General features: G+C 37.7%; 1 protein-coding gene across 3 annotated transcripts in view; it reads right to left on the bottom strand.

Moving 5' to 3' along the window:
- The window catches only part of fgf13a (fibroblast growth factor 13a), a 96,767-nt gene that overhangs the window by 11,448 nt on the left and 58,039 nt on the right, over nt 1-27,280 (bottom strand). For 2 of the 3 annotated variants that reach the window (XM_031734944.2, XM_031734875.2), the window contains exons 4-5: nt 10,513-10,623; nt 5,493-5,596 (exon numbers count right to left, since the gene is read on the bottom strand). In XM_031734944.2, coding sequence (XP_031590804.1) covers nt 5,493-5,596; nt 10,513-10,623 — 215 coding nt within the window. Of the gene's footprint in view, nt 1-5,492; nt 5,597-10,512; nt 10,624-12,952; nt 13,939-27,280 lie in introns of those variants that run through there. The other variant, XM_031735009.2, reaches the window with a different exon arrangement.

Here is a 27,280-nt window from a genome sequence, read left to right as displayed (position 1 = left end):
GGCAATCATGTCAAGAAAACACTGTCAGTTACGATGCACTCTTAAATTGTTTGCTTCAGGGGAGTAATTGCAGCCCAGCAATGTTTTCCTGATCCAATCAGCTGGAGGAGAAATACTAGCATAATGGAACTGATCTCCTCTGTAAATATACTGGCTGGATTTCGACGAGACAAGACAAGCCAAATCAATGCTATGTGCGTATTCAGCTGCCATATCAAAACAAAAATGACACCAATTATGCCAGTGCATTCAGAACTGAGTGTTGTTCTTTGCAGACACATTAATTCACAGTGACTGACTGGGCAGTGGAGGCAAATCTTACTAAAACAGTTTTTTCAGTGCCAGTGAAACTGGACTGAAAGGTTTTTTGTTTTTTTACTTTAGCTAAAGAAGAAGGACATACTGCCAGTGGTGTTCAGTTGTTTGGGGATAAATTGAGATTTTTAATCTAGTGGAAAAGACCCTTGCAAATACCAAACACAAACAGGCACACCCACACAGGGTACACATTTAATTTACAAGCACAAGCACATACACACAGCACAAAGTAGTTAATGACACAGCTCAATGGAGTGAAACCATACAGCAGTGGCTATTTACCAAAGGCATTGTGCTTGCTAAATAGCTGAAAAGGCGAGCGCCAACCACATATCAAACAGGAGTGCACTAAAACACAAATACATAATGTACAAGGACATAATACACTTCTTTGATACCGTTCTGTCTGTAATTTTATTTGCTGTGCAGTGCTAGTTCTGAAGAGCGTAACATGGGATATTTTCTGTAACTACAATTTACAGATGACTCTTGAATGCCTCACATGCTGACAGATGGTATTTGTGACTGATAACACAAACCTCACAGGCAGTAGATTGTCATGAAAAGTGAGAAAAGATTTTTTTTTACAACAAACACATGTTGTGGTTACATTTCAAAGAATAAAAAAAGCCCTTTAATGGCCTCTGAAGAAAAATATTCTGAGTTAAAATGCAATTTTAAACATAAACTAAAATAGTAAGTGAGACTTCAAAAAGAACCTTTTTCTTTTCCCACCCACTCTTCTGATGATCTGTCCTTTAACTTTTACATTTTTTGGCACTTTTTAAATGAGCATGCAGGATTTCACAGAATGTATGACCACTGTATAGATTTAAATGTCAGGTATTTTAGCCTATAAACTTCAGTAGTTGCCTGATAAATATCTTCACCCCAAGAGGCCTGAACTCTCCATTTTACACGTACGCTCGCACAGAGCAGTCTAGACGAGGCTCAACTGGAGCCATAGTGACTCACACTAATTCAAATTTGACCCACCAGGAAATTAATAACACCACTTCAAAGGCACCTCGTGAGATATGTGCACACACCTTAGCTCAGGATCTAAAAACATGCTTGCAGATCTGAAACTATATCAGAAAGCAATTTTTTTTTATCCATATTAAAAAGCAGTGAGTTGGTAACTGCGTGTTTTTGTTGATTCTTTTAGATTATACCACCAACAGTTATTCCTTGTTAATAATATTAGTCGAATTCTAATGCAAAACATGCTTCATTAATTCTGACAAAGGAGAGAAGCAAACAGGAAAATAGAGGATAGTAAAGTAAACTACATATTAATTGGATCTTCCTCTCCCACACGTTAACGCTGATAGATGAATATATTTTCACTGGTGCATTCTGTCTCACCCACACATGTGCATTCTTTTTTCTCACTTTCATTTCTCTCACACTACCTTTTTTTGGTGTATGTCTTCTGCTCCAAAATGTACGGAACACGTAGTAATGTATGATCGAATACACAGGGAGGCAAAACAGTCTATGCTCAAGGTATTCACTTATTGGGATCAAAGGAAATGCAGACTGGTTGAACCCCAAAATGCATATACATTTATAATTAATTACAAAATAATATTTGTGTCTAAAATATAATCTGCCTATATATGAATTCTGGGAATCCACTTTGTTTCATTACAAACATATTTCCACACTTCTTTATGCACAAACTAATGAATGCAGAATAACTATATAACTATATCTATAATATAGCAGCACCACTCAATTCCCAACCCAGAGCACATTATCTGCTGTTCCACTGTTGATTATGATTCTCCCTGCAATAACTGACTCCTGGCTTAATGTGTGGCTAGAAGCCAACACTTTACCAGAGCAGCTATCCCAACAACACATGTACTAATAGCTGGATTTCCATTCACTTCAGTTTCATCTCTAATTAAGCTGAAATAGAAAACTCAACAACCCAATACCCATCTACATTCATGCAATTTAAAAAACAACTCTATTCCACCTGAGGTCTTTGAAATATATATACATATATATATATATATATATATATATATATATATATATATATATATATATATATATATATATATATATATATATATGTAGTATATGTAATATACTGTTTTAGAGTTGTGCACTGGGATTCCCTCATTTGGATAGAAACTGAGTTTTCAATATGGTGATCTGGGTACTTGTTTCCCTAAAAGATGGAAATATATATAACTCAGATCATCCCACAACGTCTTTTTCTTTCATAACACTGATCATGTGGCCAGAATCAGCCAGAATCTCACCAGGATGAGAAAAGGGCGCTGAAAGGACATTACAAACCATCTAGTGTAGTAATGACTCCTTATGTATGCAGATGTCTTACACGTGGAAAGTTCTTAATGTGATTATATAGACTTTGAACTGGATTTTGGGTTCAACAAGAAGGCATCAGTCAGACATTTCAGGAAATCTGGTCAGAAAGTTTGGAATGAATGAATATTATCTGCATAGAAGGGACAGAACCAGCCGTACCACCCCTGATTAGTCTAGTTTGTAAATGTGCTTTAAAATGTTATTTCACATTCACAACAGAGTTGTTGCAATCAAATACAACATATGTAGCCAACTAAAACTGAAACTTAAAAATTAGATTACAAATTTAAAATGTAAATAATAATAAGAAGAAGAAGAAGAAGAAGAAGAAGAAGAAGAAGAAGAAATTAATGGTTTGTTAGTCAAACCTCAGTTTGCAAGCTTTTTTATGTTGTTTAATTTTCATATAAGAATTATTGTTATGTTTTTAATTTTAAGTCTGTTTTTATGGTAACATTATTTTTAATGCAGACAGTTTCACGTCATTGACAGTTTTTTTTCCCTTCAACTTCTGTTAATGTTTTGGCATGTAGGAAAGGTGTTGATAGAAGGGGATAGCCAGAGCACAATTTCCATATAATCTGCATAAAATTTGCATAATGCAGAGAGATTGTCACTCTTCCTGTCCTGCTGTCTGCCTAAAGCACGGATATATTCATGTCTACAAAGTGATAGAATGGTAAGAAAATATTTTAATAAATGAAGTGAGTATCTCAGAGACTTTCAGTAAAGACTGAAGGCTGTTGAAACTTTCTCACTTGACTGTAGATTTTTTTAAAAGGCCACATCGATATCATCTCCAATGACTCTAAGTCTTTGCTATAGCTGAATTGTTTTGAATCTAACTGTTTTCTGCAATGCCACCTCTGCAGCAGGCCAATCATTTTGTTTTAATATAGAAAAATTGACTGAGTTATAGTTTACTTTTAACTTGCCAAATAGCATTATTGTTACTTGATCATGGTAGTAGAGCAGGTCATTTACTAATTATAAAGTTGGTGCTTTGATCCCTGGCTGCTCCAGTCTGTATGCCAAAGTATCTTTGGGCAACATACTGAACCTTGATTCATCAAAGCATGAATGTGTGTGAATGTTACATAGAAAGCACTTAGGCATAGAAACAAATGACTGAATGGGTAAATGAAGTATGTAGTATAAAGCACCTTAAGTGGTTACTGTATGTACACATACTAAATTCTGCCTTACTGGATGTTGAACCTGCCAGATATTTTACTTTTGTAAGACATTGTACAATAGCAGTAATACAGCCCTCTAAGTGAGGGGGCTTATCAAAGGCTTATCTAACATTTACTATGGGTTATTTAAATTAGCATACACAATTTAGTTAATGTTAGTTCATGCTCAAGTGGATCTCTGTCAAATGTGCATATGTTTATTAGTCAAGCAAACTTTAAGCCTGATCCATTTTTTTTTTAGGGGAGGAAAAACTGCAAAGACAAACAGACACACTTGCAGCTTGGAAGTTCCACATGAATTCATAGCAGCAATTGCTTTGTCAGGGAGCCAAAGGCTTAAGGCTGATATCGGCTTAAGAAAAATGTCCCAGTATGTCGTAAACAGCATGCAAACTATCTCTGGATTGTCAAACTTTCTTTAGTCCCTCCCATCAGCACTTAACCTTCACACCAAAGCACCAGCAAATCTTTGTTCAGTACCAAAAAGAAACCTGCAAAAAAAAGCCAACACAAAAGTGGAAAAACCTGCAGTTTAGTTTCTCCAAATGGTAATCAGAATCCACAGACTTTCATGTTGAAATGTCCAGCTTGGCAGTGCTAAAAAATTATATTTACTTCAGGTACTGAAGATTTTTTGGCTCTCTGGATAGTTTCCTCTTTCATGGGGTGATCATTAGAGTGAACTTCTTAATTTGTGTGTTGTTGGTGCCTTTAGGATCATTTTAACGGATTATGTGACTTATTTCATGGCTTTCATTTTGCTACAGTCATCTAAAAAGTTTGTGTCTTAGTTTTGGTGAGTGAAATTTTAGTATTTTATTAGTTTGTTACTTGTCACCAAGTAGTTGATATGTCTGTCTATGCATTGCAGCCATACAGTTAATGATTGCAAAGTAAATAAAAAAATCAACAGTAGCCAATATATAAATCACAATGGCCTGTGTGAAGTACAAAACCAGCAAATGAGTCTGGCTACATATTTTATGCTGTCTGCATTCAGTACTAATTTTTCATTGTCAATATTTTCTTTTCACATTTAAGGTTTTATCTTTACTGCCAATTTCCAATTTAAAGTAATGATTTCAACTCCACATAAACCTATTTATTAAGTTGTATTTGTGTGTGTGAAAAAGTAAATTCAGGCCAGAGACAGAGCGGCCAGGAGGTTTGATCGTCTTCTTTGTTCATCACGTTATTTCCAAAATGTGTAACAGATAATTTGTCAGCAGCAACTGCAGAATAAAAAGTCACAAGATCATTAGGTTTGTTGTTTCCGAGCTTGAAGCCATTAATTATTTAGGAGACCTTTTACCATAAAGAACAATTCTTAGTAATTTGATTATGAAGTCATTCTGTCTACAAGGAATGTGTGCATGGAAGCCCTCTGGGTGCACATCTAACCAGCCTGTCAGTCTTCTTAGTGACACCTGCCACTGAGAAGCAGTACGGTGGCATTTGGAAAAACACACTAACAGGAACATTAGCCAGGCAAACAACTGAATTATGCACTTTTTCACTTTTGAACCTGCTTACACGCTCCTTGAACTTTATATTAATGTTAAATTAGGTCATTTTTTGCTTTGTTTTGTGCTGTTTTTTTTTAGTAAGGCTTAGTATGAGGTGTCTTACCGATGTGTACAGGTAGCCCTCACTGTTCATAGCCAGATAGAGTTTGGTCTGCACCCCCTGGATGGCCACAACTCGTAGCCCCACTGGAATAAGGTTGAACATGGCTAGAAAGAGATTGGACAAGAGAAACAAATGATAACAAATTTATTCTGCAAACAGTACACTTATGTTAAACAACATATATGGTAAATAACAAAAAAAATGCAACTTTGGCACAAGTTTGAAGTTGTACTGAAAAAAAATGTAAATGTAAACCAATTACAATACTGTTTTATGATTTTATTGTTTCACTGATATTACAGCAGCAATGTCATCTAACAGTAAATGGGGTTACTATGGCCACAAGTGCAGGAGGACATGTCATGCTGTTTTTAGTAACTGTAGTCAAAGCACAGCCAGTACAGCAAAATGCAATCATTGAGAATCATTGAAGAATCCACTGGTAATGGTAACAAAGAAAGCAACCATATGTTTATTGTTTTATCTCTTGTGTTGCTAATTCTGCATTCACATTGAAGAAAGAAAAAGAAAAACTTGCATAACTTTGCATGCATAGACCACATACAAACACACACACACACACAAATATACAAAAACCTGTCTATGACCGGAGGGCTGAAAGCAAGTTGTGAGGTTGACAGAGCCAGCGGCAGCCCGGCTGCTGAGTGTAGTATATCTCTACCTAATTAGTGTTAGCCTGTATAGTGTGTGTGTGTGTGTGTGTGTGTGTGTGTGTGTGTGTGTGCACGTGCTCGTGTAGATTTCATAAGTTGCTGGCACTGAACACCGCAGGCTGACTAGAGGAAAGCACATGAATGTCCACCTGAGAGTCTCCATGCTTGCTTCTGTTCCCAAAAAAGGAAACTTCTCGCCTATTGTACTGACTATTGTTGGACACACTCCCAAATTCCACTGCCACTGCTGTGGGTTTTTGTTGTAACATTTGATGGTACTAAATAAAGCAAGTAAAGTCCATAGAAAAAAAACATTTCTCTTAAATTTCCCCTTTTGAGTGTCAAGAGTTTATATTATCACATTATAAGAACTTTTCAATTTACACACACAAGAAGACAAAGTAAACTTCTGTCAGTTGAGCTGTGAGTCAGTGTGCTTCCTTACTATAGATCCTCTTGTCAGCCACTTAGTAGATCTGTAAAGTCCTTAGAGCAAAGCACACTATAGGGGCTTTATGATAGGCTATTTCTTTTGCTCTTAATAAAAAAAACTACTGACTCCCTTCTCTCTGGATTTTTTATTATACACAATGCATGATATATTTACTTTGTACTGCATTTTCAGGTCATTTCTGGTTCTGCGAAAAGTCCCAGAACCAGTCACTGTCTAGCTCTGTCTCTTTCTTATCTCTCTACTCCTCTTCTTTTAATCTTTATTTTGGTTTCCGTCTTCAGTCACCACATGAAATATCCTTCCAAAAATACACTCTTGTCTGTTCTAATATCCTTATTGACATGTTTCAAATCATCTATCCAAGCTATCCTCCTGCTTAATGCTAATGAATGCTGTTTATGCATGGCGAATGCTCTTCCATGCATCCACAATTCTCAGAGAGATTCTTAGGTGCTGTATAGTTGAGTCAGCTGCAGAGTAAAAAGTCACAAGCCCATTAGGTTTGTTGTTTCTGAGCTTGAAGCCATTAATCAGGAGACATTTACCATAATCTTCAGTAATTTGATTATGAAGACATTCTGTCAACAATGATTGTGTACATGCAAGACCTCTGGGTGCACATCCAACCATCCTGTCAGTCTTCTTAGTGACGCCTGCCACTGAGAAGCACTGCAATGGTGACATTTGGAAAGAAAAACACTAGCAGGGCCGTTGTTAGGCAAACAACTGAATTATGCATGACTCGTTCACTCTTGGACCTGCTCACATACTTGGCTATTATAATATCTATTATGACATGTTTCAAATAATCCATCCCATGAGTGTATTTTCTAGCCATTTAAAATGACACATGAATTAAATGGTGACTTGGCTGATCACAAGTAATATAAGCAGCTCTCATAAAGTACTTTGGTAACGTCTAGTTTATAATGCCCTTATATACAACAGTTATCATACTTTTTCTCTAATCTATTCATTATATAATCGGACTTTCTGCTTATTTCTCCTCTCCTAACAACTCTAACTCCTGCTTACTGCTCCTGAATGCTGCATTTGTATGATAGATTTTCTTTCATGCACTCACAATTCTCAGTGAGATTCTTAGGTGCAGTATATTTAAGTCAGATTGTTAATTAACTTGTCTGGCTAAAGATGCATCCCCTCTCAAACACAGAAAGGAAGACCATCATCATTACTGCAGCTTTCAAAAAGATGGCACTAAAAATCATAACGCTCTATCTTGAAGACCTAAAAATTACAGTCTGGTGCATATTGATGTTCTATACAGCTCAAACGTAGGACCTACTACAGAGTTTCTGCAGCATTTTTAGGTGTACTCTAGCTTATGCATTTAAGATGATAAATATGATTGCCAAATATATATTTAGTGACCCCCCCCACCCCCCCACTTTGGACCTGTGTAATTCAATATTGCATCGACTATTCCTTGTCTGTCATTTTGACCTGATTTAATGGCTCCTTTTCTCTAAAACCTCTTGCTGTTCTTGTCTTTGTAATTGCACCCTTCTCACTGCATCATTCAACTGAGTTTTCTGCCACGATACTCCCACCGCGATGCGCACGTACACATCTGCACTCTACTTCATTTCAGAAGGATTACCAGCTGGTTTACTGATGGGGATTTTCGAGAGGTGAAACTCAATTACTTCTTGAATCCTAGAAACACCTGAGCACACTGGAGAGGATGATAGGTCTACCACCCACTCACAGACCTTTCCTGCTGCACAGAGGAACATGGAGTAAGAAGGGCGAGGGGGCCTGAGGGACAGTTTTCACAATTGCTTGCAAGCTGTCTAAGTTCCACGTACTAACAGCCGCGAAGCCACAGAACAGTCAAATTTTAAATACTTTCTTTTACTCATTCTGGGAGCAACATGACAGCAATTAGAGCAGCCTGAATATGACAATATGACAAAGTATTGAAGCTTAAAAGGAAGCTGTGGTGACAACAGTGTAAGGCACTTCTCTGGTGAGATTAGTGTTGAACTAGTGACTCGTTGGTTGAGGAAAGTGGGTTACTTAAAAAAAAACACAATGAATTAGATAAATAATAAATAAGATTCTTGTGTTCAGCTGCAAAAACATGATGTGATTTGACTGTGTACGACATAACTGATGTGTTACACATTAGGAGCCGTGCCAATTAGTTTGCCCTTTGGGATTTAGAGTATCAAAAATTACGGATTCAAACAGGTATGAGGTATGAGGTATGAATGCATTACTGCAAACACAAGACTGACAATAGTGTGCATGCTGAACCGTGAAATGCCCTCCTTTCAAAACAAAAATGAGTTGCCTCATTGTAGTGCTTGTTTCCCCAGTAGGTTTTCTTAGTTGTGATGCAACACAAGAAAATATCTGATACTGTATGATATGGGAGGAAAAATCCATATTATTCTGTGAGACTTGTATGTCTTATCTGTGTCTGGGTTTAACAGACAAACTTGGTCTTCTAAACAAGTGAAAGTAGCAAACATCAAATCTTTGTTTGTTTTTGGGTTTAATTTTTGTTTTGTATTGTTTTGTTTTTTCTGTGTATCTGTGTGTGTGTCTACACATTTAAGAAGGTCCTCTCCCACCATCACAAGACACCAGTAGCTCCAAGAGGACTGTGCTCTCCGTCACCATGGAGACAAGCGCACCCAGCGCCTAACAACGCTATTTTTGGAGCAGTGCAAAGAGCTTCACTCTTTCTTCTTTTCCTATTCAGCAGCAATCTTTATTTTTCTCCTCAAAACTATTTTAGTCCCATAATGCAGGTCAGTTGTTGCATAAGTTAATAAAAATGAGCCCATCCAGATATTATGGGTGGGCTGGTCTGTGTAAGAAGTGAAGTGCAACGTTTTTTGGGTGCATGTTTGTTTAAGATGTTTCATAAGCTTTGTTTATACTAAGGTACGGTGTGCTCTGTGTATTATGGAACTTGGTATTCTTATATTTAAGAAACAAACTTCACAGGAAATTATAAGGTATTGTTCTGCTTAGAAAACATCCTACATCCACAGAGTTGCTATTTATATGTTGGAAACACCAAGGGACTCAATGAATACTAATTCAAAGGCCTCAGTAGTGTTTACATCCACTTAGTGGTGAGATTACACAGCACTGAATAAATCCTGTTTCACAGAATACTGTGCACACTTTTTCCACATTGTTAAATATTATAGTCACTCAGCAGCTATTTTATCATTTTAATCTTTGAGGGTAGTAGTGCTCATTGCACCGTCTAATTAAAAGTTGGTCAATGTCTGTTGTATTGTTACGAGACAAGTGCCTGTGCTATTCCACTTCCATTGATCTCTTTAATCAATTGGAAAACAAAGAGCTAGTGGGTGTGTGGCAACGAAAGGAATGCATCCACACATAGTGTAAGGCAAAACTAGATCTCATGACAGAGGCAGTGTGTAGGAGTGAAAAGCCTGTTATGACCTGTGTTCAGTTTAGAAAAGGATGATTTTGATCAGATCAAATTAAACAGGGTCACTGTTTCACCGCTTAGTTTGTATACGTGGAAACATGTATACAAACTTAGTATTTTCTCTGTACAAAGAAAAAATTAATGGAAAAAAAAAAGTCAAGATCCATTTTGAACAGTTTAAATGCTGCTCACTATTAGAGTTTAGCATTTAAAATCAAGCCTAAGAAAACCACAAATAAGGAGAAAAAATATATATCAGCTCTCCTATAGCAGTTTAAGGAACATGGACTTCATGACAAACCTGAAGCAGTCTTGACACACTGCAAGATGAATATAGGTAGTGTAGCCTCAATTATAGTACATAGTATAGCATAGTGCTGACAAAAGGTAAAGTGGGTGCATGATTGAAAAATAAGTGGAATCAATACTTCTGTAGAAAGGAGTGAAACTTACTGTAACCATTGTCCTCCTCCTTTGTTCCATCAATGGTTCCATCTGCCTGCAGCTGCAGGTGGAAACCTTGTCGACTGTAGAGTTTCGTCACAATCCCCTTCAGCTGGGGCTCTGCGGAAGTAGAGAGCAGAGAGGAGGACACAAGGATGAAACCACAACGTACAAGGTGGAAGATGAAGTGATTTGTAGGATTCTAATGGGACATACTGGTGCTTGGATTGTACTGTGTTCCACCAGCTTTTCAGCTATTAAAACCACAAATAAAAGAAAGCAAAATAAATCGCTTGAGTCGACAGGTAATTAATGAAGCTGAGTGGCACACGTGATGGGAGATAAAAAAGGAGCAATAGTCACAAATGAATGCGATGTTGTGAGACACCTGTCAGTTGAACAAATGCAACCAAAATGAGTAAAAACATGCTGGAAGAAGTATATTCACTTACTTTGCTCTCACCTTCTTGTGGAAAAGAATTAGAGACATTTTAAGGTAATTATGTCTTTCCAGACAGCATTAGAGACAGATTCTGGCCTCAGTTAAAGAAGCTGCAGTCAGACACGTTCAACTGACCATTTAAATGGCAAACTATTAAGAGCTACAATTATATCAAATTGTGTTGTGTCAACATTTTAAAAAGTATGGTTTCAGTCTTTCCTCTGCAAAATCTAAGGGCCAGTAGCTTAACAACAGAGATGAGACCAAAGATGGACAAGAATATCGACATACGAAATTGGCTCTGAGGGCAAGAAGTGATTTAAAATGGCTGAAATTATTTCTTGCAAGTAACCCCTCTTTCTCAATCCATGCTTCTTGTCAGTCTCCACTCCATCAGACCTGCCCAACAGATGTACAGCTACAAAAGTAACAAGGAATACTAATAAAAATCTAAACTTCAATGAAAAATGGTATATTAAATGCTCTCAAAATGTTTGAGGCACACTTTAAGAGACAAATAGCACCGCGAATTACAGTGCATGATACTTCAGTCTAATTTTGCATGGTAAGGAAAGCGTTAGATTTCTGAAATATCTGTTGAAAGACTTGGAAAAAAAGATGAAATGAATCAAGATAGTCTTACAGAATAGCAAAAGCCTGCACTACCGTGTTCATCAACAGAAAGGTCTTAAAAGACAATAGTTTTAAATATTAAATCTGTTTTGCCTGCCTGTGTTACATTAGTGTCTGATAAGTGCTAAGTGCTCTTCAGTCTTTGGTTACTGTCCCAAGTGAAGTGTCCTTTACTGTTGTTAACCACACCATTCAGCTGTCCTATCATCTCATCCATCTTTCAGTACTGTGATCATCAGCCTTACTAAGGTTACTCTAGCTGCGCCAAGGTTTATTCAGTCTATAAAGCAGGGCTAGCGTAATAATCGTGGTATAAAACTTTGCGTATAGACATAAAGGAGACTAAATGCATTCGCTCTACAGCTGCATGTACATATAGTGCATTTCCTTAAAGATGAGGCACCATATACCGGCCAAAAAGACAACACCCGTTGCTTTCCCTACAGGATAACTGGAAACTGGATGTTAGAGAGATGCAAAAACTGCAGGATAGTGAAAGTGTTATATAACCACGTCTTAACTTTCAGGTGAATTATATACAGAAATAAAAAACGACTTGAAAATGAGTGAATTGAACAGAATAAAGTGTTAAGAAAATACAGAGATGAATGTTGTAAGGCTATAGGGTCATACCCACAAACATAAGGAGACTGACACTATAGTAAGATTTGAGGCCACTGCAATAATACAAGAAATTGCGGCCACTCTGGACTTGGGTTTACATGTCACAGTAGAACTACATACCTAAAATACAGAAAATTCTGAACAATACTGTATCTGCCAATGCTTTTTATTCTGCTGGATAACTTTCAACAACAAAGCATTTGGCAACAGCATGCAGGAAATATTATTTGGAGCAAATTGTGAGGTTTGCTTAAAATTCTAAATGAAAGTTGAGACCTGCTTATTTAAATGTGTGTATCTGAAGTTGAATATTAATCTGTATTTAAGTTCTGCCATCCTGGAAACCAAGTATTACAGCCATTTTGGAAACTAAAAAGAGTGAAATTTATATTGCTTTTGATGGAGTGATTATATTGGAATTGGAACAGTAAATCTTATTAATTTGTGACAGTGAAGTCTTATGTGATTAATCACCTAAGCCTTTTTTGCATCTAGTTCAGTAGATAGGCAACGAGCGATTGATTTGATTTATCCCTCACTATTATTTGAGATGCAAGGCGACTTCTGTGTTGATACACTTGATAAGCGTCCCTTTCAATCTTACACCAACTTTGTCATCCATATTTTCCGAGAAAGTGAGCAGTACATAGTAAATATCTTTTTTTTAACTGAAAAAATGGCACTTGTAATAAGAAAGGTGATGATCAGAGATCAAAAATGTGAGAGCCTGATGAAATTGCAACAACAGACCTGGTCGTCTCCTTCGCCTTTTCTTGGAACCAAAGAGTTTGACTCGTGAAAAAACGTTTAGTCGACTTGGTTTTTCACAGCTTCCTTTGGTTTTGCTGGGGCTGCTAACGCAGCGGCAGGCATTAGACTTCTCCCGCTCCCTCGCCTGCCTTTTTTGCCTTATGAGGGAGCTGGCAATCGCTGCCGCCATAGCCAGTTTGGCAGCGCTCTGGGGGGAAAACTTCCAGAGAAACGGGAAAGATATCACCCCCTTTGAATCCAAGAGATTGGATTCTGAGGGGAAATGTCCAAAATCCGATGCAACAACAACGATGCGTTAAATATAGGCTACTGTAGAGCTTTCAAAGTGCACTATAGTGAAAATGAAATAGTCCCAGGGGTGCAGCGAAGATGGCTAGATAATGTCCACATGGATCATTTTGATCATTAATTTAGTCGGTTTTCAGAAACTGTCCGTTGTAGCCTCGAGAAAAAAGTGAAACGTAACGAAAAGGGAAAAAAACAAACGTTCCATCCGAAGCTGTACAAAGACTTTGGTCACAGCACATTGCATCGTCTTCCGAATGTATCATTTTCTCGGCATCACAACAAATACGCACAAATACAGTTTTGTGAGCAGTTTTCCGCTAAACTACATGGTCGCACACATGGTAGTCGTGAATGAAGCTCGGTGCGCAGTCATAGGATGGAAACACCTGTTTGCAGACGCCTGGGGAGTGTGCAGTGCTCGTTATCTGATTTCCCTAATCTCTTGCTGTAGCTGCTACTGTTAAGAAAAAAACGAGAAAAAGAATCAGACCGCTTTTTTAAACGACATCGCAGATGATGTAAACGAATCACAACAGAGATTCCATTGTTTTTCTTTCTTTTGTTGAATCGAAGCAAGACAAGGTAACAGCAGGAGCTCCCTCATTCTGGGTCAGTATCCGAGACCGGCTCAACCACAAACTCAGCTGTTCTACCGAGAGCATCCCACCTACAACCAAGAGAATGAGCAGTGGGGAGGAGGGAGAGGACGGGGAGTCTAACTGGTGAGACACAAACCAAGTCAGTGTGCACAAAAAGATGCTCACACTCACACACGCTTGACTTACAGTAGAGATAATTCATATTAGGAGAAAGGTATGTAGACATGTGGGGGCGGAAAGTCCAGAGAGAGAGAGAGAGAGCGAGAGCGAGAGAACGAGTAGATGGAGAGAGAGAGCACATCACAGACCTTTCTGATTTCACTTGACAGAAGTGGACAGAAAGTTACTCAAAAAATAAAAACTACCAATATAACTCATTTTCCCTATGGAAATATGAGAAAACAGAATGTGAAAAAATAAATCCCACATTTTAAACTGAGGTGAGAACGAACTCCCAGCCACATATTACTTGAATTATATGAATTTTAAACATTTAAAGTTGTAGTGTTTTTAAACATTTGTTGTTTCCAATGCCCGCCTAAAAGTGCAGATGACTGTAAAGAATAACCCTAACCCCCTAACTGTTCAGTTAACGTAAAATAAAAATAATGTATTAAGACTCAACCAACAAAATCATAGTGGATTAACATCAACATGCATCGTTAAAATGTCATAAATCCTCACTTAACATTAAACAACGAATTGAACAAATTGAAATCACCCTAATCTAAATCCCTTCCCACCATCATCGTGGTGTAATTTTCTATTTCTTAATGTTACAGGTGCTACAGGTGAATTATGAATTGACTTTATGAAAATCGAAACTTAGTGTCAGGAGAAAAAAAAACGTAGTCTGGAAACTAAAGCTGAAAACAACTTGTCACCTGACTCACAGCGTCCGTTGTTTTACTGAGAATATTTAACAGACTAACCAATGCTGCCATCTAGAGTTCTCAAACAAAACTGTAAAAAAAAAAAGTTATTGATATTTTATTTATATCCACTGCTTTACAAATGAGACCAGTAACACACGTCAAGTTTATAACTAGCGTTGAATAAATATGAGCTTGCGGATAACTAAGTGTAAAATCTGGCGAAGTAGAAGTGCAATAAAATCAACTGAAAGGCTCGACAGAGTATAACCCCTTTTTTATTGTTCTGAAAATAACGCGCTTAAAAATACTACATTTGAAAAAGGTTTGTTTAAACAAGATAAAATCAGTGAAGTACATAAGTGAAGATGAGATCCCCAGACTCTTTGTTTGTGTGTGTTGTTGTTGTTTTTGGAGCGTTCTCCACTTCAGCACCATGGACAGCAACTTAAACGCAGTAGAATACAAAGAAATGGACCAAATGGACCAGACGACAAAACACAATAACTGACTTTACTAGAAACACTTTTATTAAAAAAAAGATAGAAATAAATACGAGTTTTGTCCCAATAATTAAAGATAATTGTTTTTTCTTTTCTTTTCTTTTTTTTTTTTTTTTAAAGCAGCATAAATTCTAAAACAAAATAAGCAGCCTACCTGAAACAGATTTTCTCAAGGGAAAAGTCATATTTTCTCAACAGCGTAGCCAAAGCAGTGACTTGGATACTTGCAGTCCTTGGGTGGTGAAGTGAAGGCGAGTAGACGATATATTCAGCAAAGTTCAAACCATTGTCAGACAACTGTCAGAGGCGTAGTGGAAGAGAAAGCATCGAGGCGTGGCCATCAACAGGAAGATCGTTATAGGACATTAGCGACAGGCTATTATGACTTCGAAAAAGCTCATTAAAGATTAATTTAGAGGTCTTTTTTGTGCGCCAAACGCATACGTGTATTCAATGTATTGCTCCGCTCGGAGGGAAGTCGGACGAGGGGGGAGCAGATTGAAGACAAATGAACAAAAAAACGCAGGCTAAGCTTGTACTTCCTTTTTGAGGCAGTGCAGACTGTTCTCATATTACAAAAAATTATGTAAAATGATCCGATAATGCGTTGACTAAACCTGTTATACAGGCCTGTCCACTTTCGACGGAAAAATATCGATAAGCATTCAACAGAGACAACAGTACACATTAGACAGAGTATATTTTTGTCCGTTTTTGCACTCAGTTCCTTGAAACTGTTCCTTTCTCAAAATGCCCAGTAATACTGAGGCTGACCAAATATAAGATGGGATTGTTATTCAGTATTGCATGCATTTCTCTCAGTGCAAACCACGAATCATGGTCTATTGGTTTGATTATACCATTTAATATGAGCCAAAGTACAGAAAAATACAGTGTATAGTGACTTGATCGCAAACGGCCTTAAACTGAAAGCAGAGTGACTACAACTACAACCTGAGTGATGGGGGCAGTGTACCCTGACTGACCATATGCGCTTTCTTAACACTAGATGGAGCAAGTGGCCAAGCTATAGAGCAATCAATGCACCCTTAAGGGAAAAACCTACATGAGTAATCTTAAATTTGGTATAGAGTAGTAGAGAAACACTTAAGCTCTAATCTAAACTTAAATCCATAATGTAATAAGATGGAGTATGTCTATACTATTATAACAGACATGACCCCATAGTTCAATAAAATAACTATTATTACAATGGGGCCAGTAATTGTCTCTTTTTTCTGCTTAAGTTATAGTTAAATTTAGAATCAACACACTAAAACTGACTTGTACTGTTATGTACAAACAATATGGCATATTGTAAAATGACACCTTTAGGTACTACAGCTTATTTAGATAAGTTAAATACCTAACACCAATTAGGTGAAACGAACAAATCATCAAGGTCAAGAGTGCAAATAAACAAAAAAGGTTAGAAATTGGATGATAGTGCACTGATCAAGAGTGCATAGTAAGTCGCTCTAATGAAATATATTTCAGGGATTTTGTGGGCCCTGAATCACTAAATATATATTTACTGAGAGGTGGAGTGAAACAATTCTAATCTTGTTACATTACAATGGTCTGCTATAAAAGCTTGGATACCGTAATTCACATGGATATTAGTGAGTTTGACACGTACCACCCACTAGAACATTTGTGCACACTAAGCACACCCACCATGATAAAAGCACTCCCAGACAGGAGCAGCCTCCCCCAGCTGGAAAATGTGCCATCACACTACAAAAATAGCTCTGAAGCGACTTGAGGAATTGATCCAGCCTCCAAACCTCCCAGATCCCAACTTAGTCTGGAAGTTTCTGAACAAGATGGATTTACAGGGGCATCACCTTGCAACCTAAAGAGCCCAAAGAATCTGATCTGTCCCTAAGTCCCAAAAACCACTGTAAACCCACAACCCTGTGTCCATGTCCAATTGATTGAGAACTGTTTCAGAAAAAGAAGGAAAATTTACACAATACATATTAGGCAGTTGGTTTGATTGCTTTGATAGATAACTGTAAATTGTTCACACTCATTTACAATATACTGATTTACAAGAGATGGGCTCAAATGGCGTCAGAGTTGAAAGTATTTAATTTTTCCATTCACCATCTTCAATGTGCTTCATAGATAGCTCCGTATCATCATCTAGAGATAACCTTTAGCCTCACACGTTCTAACAGTATAGGACTGCTAATAAAATATAATTATAATATTAACATATTATATTAGTAATAAATATCCTTTAGAGAGTCATTATCTGTAAAGCAGCTTGCACCTTTATGTATGCTAGCTGTAGGGGACATTTTCACTGTGATTAATATCGCAATGCAAAACCAAATATTGGCTGTTGTAATCAATTCTGCACAGTTTTCATATTTCCTTTCATTTCCTTCCTCCTCACTTGAAATGCTTAGCTTTGTAAACACCAGAATTACAGACACAGACAAGAAATATTTTATGTTGAACATGTGCACATGTGTATTAAGGTACTGTAGCTATGCTGTGGTTGTCAGGAAGCACTTTGTGATTTTTATATTGAAAGGTGCTATACAAATAAAAATTTACTTTACTTACTTTACTTTGTAATACAGTACACTACAAAGGAATCACTACATCATGAAGCAGCTAGTTAAGCTAATTGGACTTGGCATGATCTGTGACTCTTGCAAATTAAATAGGGGTAGTTTATAAATGAAAAATTACAATATACTGTATGTTTTAGGAGATTTGATTAATATTAATATGCACATTATTGTATGTGGTATAAAACAACTCAATCACAGTGAGAAAGGGGAATATTAAAACTCTGTGCAATCTCATTTATACAATGCAGCATACATTACCCATATCTGGTACTATCCAAAACCTCTAATTCTGCCATGGGTAAACACAGACCAGCGGCTTTCACCAATAATCTCACGTTTTGCATCAGTTGTCCTACTACTGATAAAGCCAGACCATCACTCAAGCAAACAGTGTTGCAAATCTGGAGATGACTGGATTTATCACTGACAGTTAGCAAGACAGAGGTGATGAGAGTCTAGCTGCACTGTACAAGCACGCAAGATACAAAAAAGGTCCTTCTTGCTGTAGTGCTTATCTTTGTAGTAGCCCTTCTATGAAGGAAAGGGGGGATTGGGTGTGGGGATGTTCAGTGGCACAAATGAGACTGCTAATAATAAAATAATAAAATAAAGTTATACAGTAATCGTTCTTTAAATCTTAAATCCATCATTGTTGTTTGTAAAGATGTTCCAGAATAAAATATACCTCTATTCCACTTCTGTCTTCACGTATATATACATATATACATATATATATATATATGTATACATGTGTGTGTGTGTGTGTGTGTGTGTGTGTGTGTGTGTGTGTGTGTGTGTGTGTGTGTGTGTGTTTGTAGGACAAAGGTGGAATATAGCTGTACTGCGCTCATTTGATGTCTTGCTCTCATGAATTATGCTGTCAGAAAATCAACAGATTGGAGATAACACAGCAATCTCTGGCTTTTATCCAAATGCAAATTCTTTCCCTTTCTCAACAACAGAAAGAAACAGACTGACCTCTGTAAACAACACCTATAGACACAGTAAATAAGACAAGTCAGTAAAACACAAGGGCAAACACAAACACAGAAGCTGTCTGTTTGTGTGTGTTTGGATGCTTGTGTAGCAGTATGCCCTGGGTACATTAATTACTGTAGTGCCCCAGAATGCCAGTCTATTGTAACCTCCCTGGGGCACCTTGCCTCTGCTGTGCCCACACACATGCATTCATACACAAAGGAAGACTGAGAAAATAGCTTAAAATAGCTAAAAACATACAACTTTGATAGTATCTGTCATAACTGTAGTAATGCAGACTCTATAGGGTAGTCTGCCTGCACCAGAATCTTAGAACAGAAAACATACAGCATACTTTTTCCCAATTTCCTTTAATTTTCTGTAATATACGTAAATGTTTACATTAATATCTATATTAGCTTTACTTATAATACAGACACATTTAAAATATAAAAGATGTTTAAAAGCCAGGACTTGGAGGGGGGAAAGAATGTTCAGCCTGTATATACATGTAACTGTCCAGCAGCCACAAAAGAAACCCAAAGGGTCACCCAAGTGCTCCATCATCTCTGGCAAAAAAGGGTTGAACATCAGAGGAAAACTAGGAGATAGCATGTGTATTCCCAAGGTTGAGTGCTGTGTTAACCTTTATATTATTAAATATCACCAAACAATTAAAGCTATCTCATCTTTTTAATAACCCAAGGCTGTCATGATAACACCTAGCTCTTAATCATTTTTTCAAATTCTGAAAGAAAATTGGCCTCCAAGGGCAAACACTGAAAAAATGCAGCGGTTAACCTTGCCCGTTGTGTTTAATAGAGGGCAAAGTTGCATGGTACGATGTGCTACTGACTGTATCAAGATATTTAATGTCAAAGTAAATTGTTATCTTCACACACCATTTCAAATGGCAATAAGAGGATATTTAACCTTTTTGTACAGCGCGAGGGGATTAAGTGAAACATTATAAGGGAGACAGGAACAGGCTCATAAGCTCAGAGGGTTGCTGCTCTAATCATTTAGCTCTTTGGCAACATTCTCCTGGCTTTTTGCTCTTTGTGTGCGTGTGGGTAACAGTCACTCCACTCTAACAGCAGCTTGCAGCATGCTAGGCCACCAGTGCCATAGTGATACCACGCATTGCCATGGAGACCGCACATACGTAATAGGGTGTGTGTGTGTGCCTGTGTGTGAAAGAGAGACAGTGAGAGAGAGAATGGGGGTTGGGTTTTACAGAAGCTATCATTCACTCAATATTTCAGTAGAGCATGGTTCTACAACTCAGTCATGGGTGACTGGCAGAGCCATAGCAATAATCGCGTCATCTCTCCAACTCTTTCTGAACCAGAGGGCTGTGCTCACTGTATGAAACCAAGGAGTCAGTAGACTGAAACTGGAGGACAATCTATTATTTCTTCCTGTGGATGATTCAGGATCATCTCTAGAGCCCCACCATGGGAGCCAATATCTATTTTTTCACAAGCTTATATGCTAAAACATTTCAACAGTGGCTGTAATTCCTAAACAGTTGATGCAATTAAAAAAAGTTTGCACCTCAGTCAGACACAAAATTACAAAAAATGGTGACACAGTCCAAATACTTCTTCTTCACTGTCTTTAAGTAATTTACATTAATCGACAAGGCATGTTTGTTTTTAGCTGGAGTGAAAATACGATAAAATATATATTTTTAAACATCTAAAAGGCATTAATAAGATAATCTCTGAGCTTTTTCCAAGTCTGCTCCTCATTAAATCACCAGTTCCATCTCCACCTCTCTTTTAAATGCTAAAGCTAATTAGGAACAGACGGAATGCCTGGCATTTGTCAGCTAACCTCTCCCCTTTTGTACAACAACCATCTTCAAAGTCTTTATCTGCTGATTAGCGCTGCCATATTTTCTCTCACACAGATGACTACTAAGCTTTTTTGTACCCAAGTGACAGGAAAATAATTCTAATTCGTATATCAATGGAAGCTAAATATGGCAGTGAGACATAGGACCTGAGCATCTGCCAGACACTTTGTGCCTGTCTGTTTGAAAGCAATACAGATAGATGTGGAGATTCACTCCTGAGTAATTGTCATCATTTAGATGTTTATTTGCGTTCTGAGAATTTGCAGCTAAACGTGAGGGATAAAATTAGACAAAGATTGTAATTGTGATTTTCAAACAATATGACATTGATATTAGTGCTGTTATTTAATGAAGTATTTAAAGTATATTAGCTACTGAATATAACAAATACTGCCATTGTGACGGTACAAACAACACAGAGATTTGGCCATCTTTTTGCTTTTTACTGAGTGTTTAACTCATTTAGTTGTTTTATTTGTAGTGAAGAAACATTCTATTTTTAGAGTCAATTACAGCCTTTAATTCAATTTAGGAAGGATGCAATGCTTAAGTTTATAAAAATAAAATGACTGACTTTGAGGTGTATAGTACGTCCTGATTAAAACTCCTCTTCAGTGTGTGACAGTGTATATATTTGTCCAGACATGACATGTCCTTTACAGATGTTTGATATACTTTATAAAGAAAAAACTCAGATTAAGACAAAGAATACACTGCTGAATCTGTTTAAACATCCCTGACTGTAGCTGTCACTTGTTAATTTACATTTAGACAAATTAACAAGTGACAGCTTTTGCTGGGAGCATACTTTGGGCTTTCATGTTCTCTGACTTTTGCTCCTATTGTGCCTCAAAATGTGAGCCTCTGTTCCAGTCTGAGTGTATGTGTGTACAGTATGTGTGTAAAGATTCCTAGGCTGTAATGATGTGGCAAAATCTCTGTCATAGTGTAAGAAATAGCAGCATCCTGCTCTGGATGACTAATGGGGCAAATGTTCCCTCATTATTTCAGCACATATGTAAATATGAAACGATCAGCTAAAGAGACTTCCAGTTTTCTTGTCCTCTTACCCTTACTTCTTTTCAGACTTCAAAGATGAGAATGATTGCTGATGATATGCTAAAAAATCTCCCAGTCACAGACCCTGAAGACCTTAGAGTTAAATCATGCCAATAAAAAAACTCATTAACCAGCTCTGGCATGCCTTATTTGACCCTCAAGGTGCTCTAAGCAGGTTTGCAGCAAAGTCGGATGTTTCTTTAATTCTTGCTTATGAAAAATGTAAATTGAAATGTAGCATCTATGTTTTACACTGGCACATATTTGTGCAGTGTATGTAGATGAGTCATGCATTGCATGACCCTGCAGTTTTCAGGTCCCACGTGAATTATGGCTGAATCATAACTAACACTGCCGTAGGCAAAGGAGAGGTTCTTAAAAGCTTCTGTGACAGATTGCTGTGTACTAAGCAATGTGAATGTGAATGTTAAAGCTGCAGAAGCTCTTACAAAAATAAAGCTAAAATACAATAATCATTTAATAAACTGCACTCAGGTCAGGTTATATGGAATAAAGTTTAGCTCCAGAGGAATGTGGAGGGCCAAGGTCATAGCAAATCACAGGCTTAGATTAATATAAAATACCATATATTATTTTCAAGTCTTTTTTTAGTTTCATTAATACAAAACTCCACATTGCTTTTCAGTTAACCATTTAAGGCAGGGCACTAGGAAGATAAGATTATACACCATGATTTAGATGCGCATCAACTTGAATATACTTCTAGCTGGCCAAAACTAATAGGAGTCTCTAAATGCCTGTTATCAGAACAAAATCCAGCATCTGTCCTTGCCAGCATCACAACAGGAGTTAGCTGGAGGAGGGAATCAAGTGCAGGAGATGCTCCCTTGCCAGAACGGATGGCTGAACAGCCACATGGGTGAATCATAGTGAGATAAGTCAGTCGAAGCCCTTGGGCAATATCCATCATGTTGGGACAGCTATGAGAAGATGGAGAGAAAATAAATGACTAAAACACTTTGATTTTCTTTCAGCTAATCTCCCCTTCAGTACCGTGAAAATGGGCTCCTGTCAAAGTGAAGAGGGACATCTGGTATCAAACATGGGATATGCAATATTAGTGGCTTCACCCATGTTCTAAAGCGATGGGTGAGCCACAGTACTGTACATACATGATATTTCCCAAATAAGCAAAACTGCACATTGCATAAAGTGACTTATAGAGCATGAGTTTTACAGCTTTCATACTACATGTTGGATAAACACAAGTATATTATTAACTGCTACTTCTATGGAACAGTGACCATGGTGCTCATTGAGATAGGAAACCAACCCAGACATTTTTTAGCCGATTAATAGAGAGTAGCGCGTGTCTGAAAGAGGATATAGAGAACTCAAGGATGTATGTTGCAGAGTTTCTGAAAGTTTGTATAAATAGCTTCATGCTAATTATACCCCATCAAGCAGGAGCAGTCTTAGTCCCAGAATACTGTAAGTGAAGTGATGTTGTCCTACATATTTCTTCTCCAGTACGACACATCAAGGATGAGGATGGAGTATGATTAAAAGCATCATCTCAGACACCGGCTGGCTTAAACTGTCTGCTTACTGATGGAGACACAAAGAAATGCTCAGAGGCTGGCAGAGCGCAAGGTCATGCTTCCTTCTTTTAAGAGTTGCTAACTTTAGACACATTTATTTTCTTGAAGGATGGGCTCTTTCTAAAAAAAGATGATGAAAGCAAAAACATTTCTATTGATTAAGCTAAAACTACACTTATACTTAATATCGTGTCTTGATTTATAAATTAAAAGATTAACTCTTACTTGAGATAAAAATGTTTTCTTGTCTTGTTTTTTAATAAGGAAGAACACTGATAATTGTCTGTATCTTTGTCATTTTGTGGCAACTTGTCTCTGTTTTTATAAGTTTTATTTTGTAACTGTGTTTTGTGTTTATACGTCCCTCTTTTCTTTTCCTTCCTTCGCAGCTCTGTGTATACCAGTTTCAATGTACACTCCCACCTTCTTTGCACTTTTTTTCCAGAAGTTATTAAGGATCTTTTATTTCACTATCTGTCAGTTTGCCTACAAGGAGATTTTTAGCATTAATCAGGTCTCTGTCCTTAGAAAACCCCACTAACTGGCATCAAGAATAACTGAACATTATGCAATGAGGTCAAATGTGCAGTGCAGCGAACTGGATGTGAACAATATGAAGCTCAATTTAGTCTGGCCACACACTCTGGGTTTCTAATGCACCTGATACATGTCCTCAGGAAAGGTCTTGGTTTTTCATTTCCCTGGGGGGAAGCTATGGTGCAGTGACGTGTCATGAAGCCTCATTAAGGTTCATAGACAGGAAAGATCAAAAGAATGGCTCTTGTCGTGTATACAGTAAGTGATGAATGGCTGTACTGTATATGGATTCTAATTCTATGGCATCCCAATTATTATTAAAATTATTATAGTGTTTACAAAAGATCCAAATGTATGTGAACATGCCAGTGTGATTGCACGGTGTCAGATTAGGATGGATTTTTTCAGTTTACTTAAAAGCGTTAGGAGGAACAGATTGACTAAGCTGAAAATGACATGACAGGGGACATGAGTCAACTGATGGAAGTGGGTGGGTAAATAGGTCATGTTCCCTATCCAACACAGAGTCTCCCAGCTTTCAATTTCATACCCCATTCCTGTTAGTGAAGTTAGCACATAGAAAAATCAATGTAAGCATAATGAAAATGAATGGCAGTGGGCTAGTGTTTGACATATACTGGTGGGAGGAGCTGTGCTCAGCTGATAGAGAACCCTACACAGATAGGAAAAGATGGAACAAAACAAAACACTAAAGCAGCAGTGGTGCTCTGTGGTCTGAAGCAGGCATATATTAAAGAACAGAATTAGATTTGGAGAATCATACTTAAGTCTTCAGACAAGATTTTTGTTTACATTACATACGTAGTGGTCAAGTAAGGAGTTTTTAGCAACCTTTAAACCTGGACAAAAGTGTCAAAATAAAGCAGATTTAAGAGTGATAGCATGTTTTTCTGTAAGTGTAAAGTGTTCTAAAGAATCAGAAAAAAAGGTGTTAAATAATAAAGGACAAACGTATGTGTGCTAAAGCTACACTAATATCTAGCTGTTCCCAATTTTTCCCAAAGTATTGTTTTTTTAACAACTATAAGTTAGACTATTTCCCTGCACCACTATGCATATGTTGCATAACTGTAGGTAAAACTCGCTGAGACACTGATATTTGATGGTCATGATGACATGCTGGCCTGACTTCACTCAACATGCTCTTATATTAATAAGAAGTCTCTTAGTACTGCTGAATCATATTTGTAGTACAGACCATAGGGAAAAGGCCACTGGAGAATCTCAGCATGACCTGCGATATGCACCATCATCCTGGGTCAATGTGTGTGTTTGCAACTGAGGAGATAACATCAGGAGATTATAACATATTAACCAACGCTTTGGCAGTCGTAGCACAAGATTAGGGAAGGGATGTTTTGTTGGACTGGCCTGATGTGGTGATGGTTTATGTGTGATGTTCAGTACTGCTGATGGACTGCCTCACTGTCTATGTGATTGCTACCCATTACATCATTCTGTGGCCTGTGACATCCTACTCACACACATCAACGGGGACAAGCAAAGCATCATACCTACTATTCATCATACACCGAAGAAGCACTCATGTTATTACAATACACGAGCGGTGCCTCTCAGTTGATTTGGCTGCAAACAGTGCCCACTTGTTAACAAAAAAACTACCCGATTGAATATTTATCAATGTACTACCAACCTGCGGTAATGCAAACAGTTACAGCTTTTGCTACTCCTGTTCAGATACAGAAAAAACAGACACCGAGAGAGTGGTGAGGTCATGTCCCACTTCCTGCATTAACAAAAAGTAATGTAAGCTATTATTAGTGGAGGAGCACTGAATCTTTATTAACCTCATTCACATACGATGAATGACTAAGCCCTCAGCAAATAGTAAACATAAGTGGATGGATTTTAGTTGAATAATGGAAGATAAAACGGTACTAAGGTTTAACATTTACTTTTTTACTTTTTTGAATTTCTAAAAACTTGTACTGTTTGTACTGTAGATGCTGGATGGGAGGGCTCAACTTGTGTGCAACACAGCTTGCAAAACAATTGTAGAAACCCTGGGAGGCAGATGCTGCACTGTATGTGGTTCTGGGGGTGGGGGGGTAAGGAAAAATGCAGCTGACGGGTCAGTGAAGCAACAGCAGAATGCACTAAGGCTCGGAGAAGGCTTTGGTGGGATATGGCAGAAGTCTGCACTGGGTTGCCTCAGCAAGACAAAGCATGGTTGACCAGTCTGACTTCGCTGTCTGCATACACGTATTTGCATGCACATCTGAATCCTGCATTATTCGATCAGCATTTGACAGCTGAGGTTAAGCACATCCAAAGAGATTCAACATCTCTGTGCTGCTGTTTATTCAGTCCAATGCACTGACCTGTCCCTCTTGGTGACTTACATGCCTACTGGAAAATTAGATTTCAGGCTTCAATAATGACTTCACAGCATACTGATGTAAGACACCTGACAGAGGTTGTGTGTTTGTATGTGTAGTAGGAGCAATGGGGGAAAACAAGCTTGTATGACATAGGAGCACTACACTCTACTGAAACGTATTGAAGGCTACTGGTTTGTATAATAAGGTCTTCAAGCTCCTTACATTTTAAAGTTTATTTTATAAAGACACACCACATAATTAAGAAGCACTGAACATCTTAAACCTGAAGTAGCAGGCAACCACTAAAATAAATAAATCTATAGATATCTACAAGTCTAGGATATTAATGTGAACACCCAGTTTGATGTAGTGTCTTGATTAAATCGATGATTTGACAATTTTAGCCTTTTTTTTAACTACAGCTGGTTCCTCAAAACTCTGGAGGAGATAGTCATGTCTACACTGTGCTGACTTGGCATTAAAATGTCAACTGTGGAATGCTCTAAACACTTTCCAAACATAAACTCCACTGAAAAAGAGGTAAACAAACAACTTGTCTCAGATTTGTGCAGCAGCCCAAAATACAACAAAAGAAATTGAGAAATGGTGGTTGCATTAAACACTTAAGTCTAAGTTCCCTATAATCCCATTTGATTAAATGTTCTTAAACGTCAGCTTACAGACCCAACTTTTCTGCAACATTTGGCAACATCACTACACATAGTACACCCTCTGTATGTGAAGGACAGCAAAACTTTTCTAGTCCTTAATCTGGTTTTGTCTGCCTCAACGGAATTGCCAAGTCATCTTAGGGGGATGGCAGGCGACATGATGGGAACAATTGGGTGTCTGTATGAATCTTACCCAACATTAGCCTTGGATGGCAAGCTGGCACATTACTTGGTACCCCTGAGAGCAAACACTCAAGGGTTTTACATAACCCCGCCAGCTCCCAAGATGACCCTCCAACCGTCTCTACTTGTCTATTGTTAATTCAGTCTCAGCTGTTGCAATGTTTCAGCACTTATAGTGTAGTGTTTCTGCAGATTAGATCAGAAGGTCTTAGGAGCTTTTAATGTCTTTAATGGTAACTGCAC

The sequence above is a fragment of the Oreochromis aureus genome, linkage group 2, assembly GCF_013358895.1.
Source record: "Oreochromis aureus strain Israel breed Guangdong linkage group 2, ZZ_aureus, whole genome shotgun sequence".
In the NCBI taxonomy this organism is placed as follows: domain Eukaryota; kingdom Metazoa; phylum Chordata; class Actinopteri; order Cichliformes; family Cichlidae; genus Oreochromis; species Oreochromis aureus.
The sequence above is the reverse complement of the archived record's forward strand: the minus strand, read 5'-3'. Positions and strand labels throughout refer to the sequence as shown.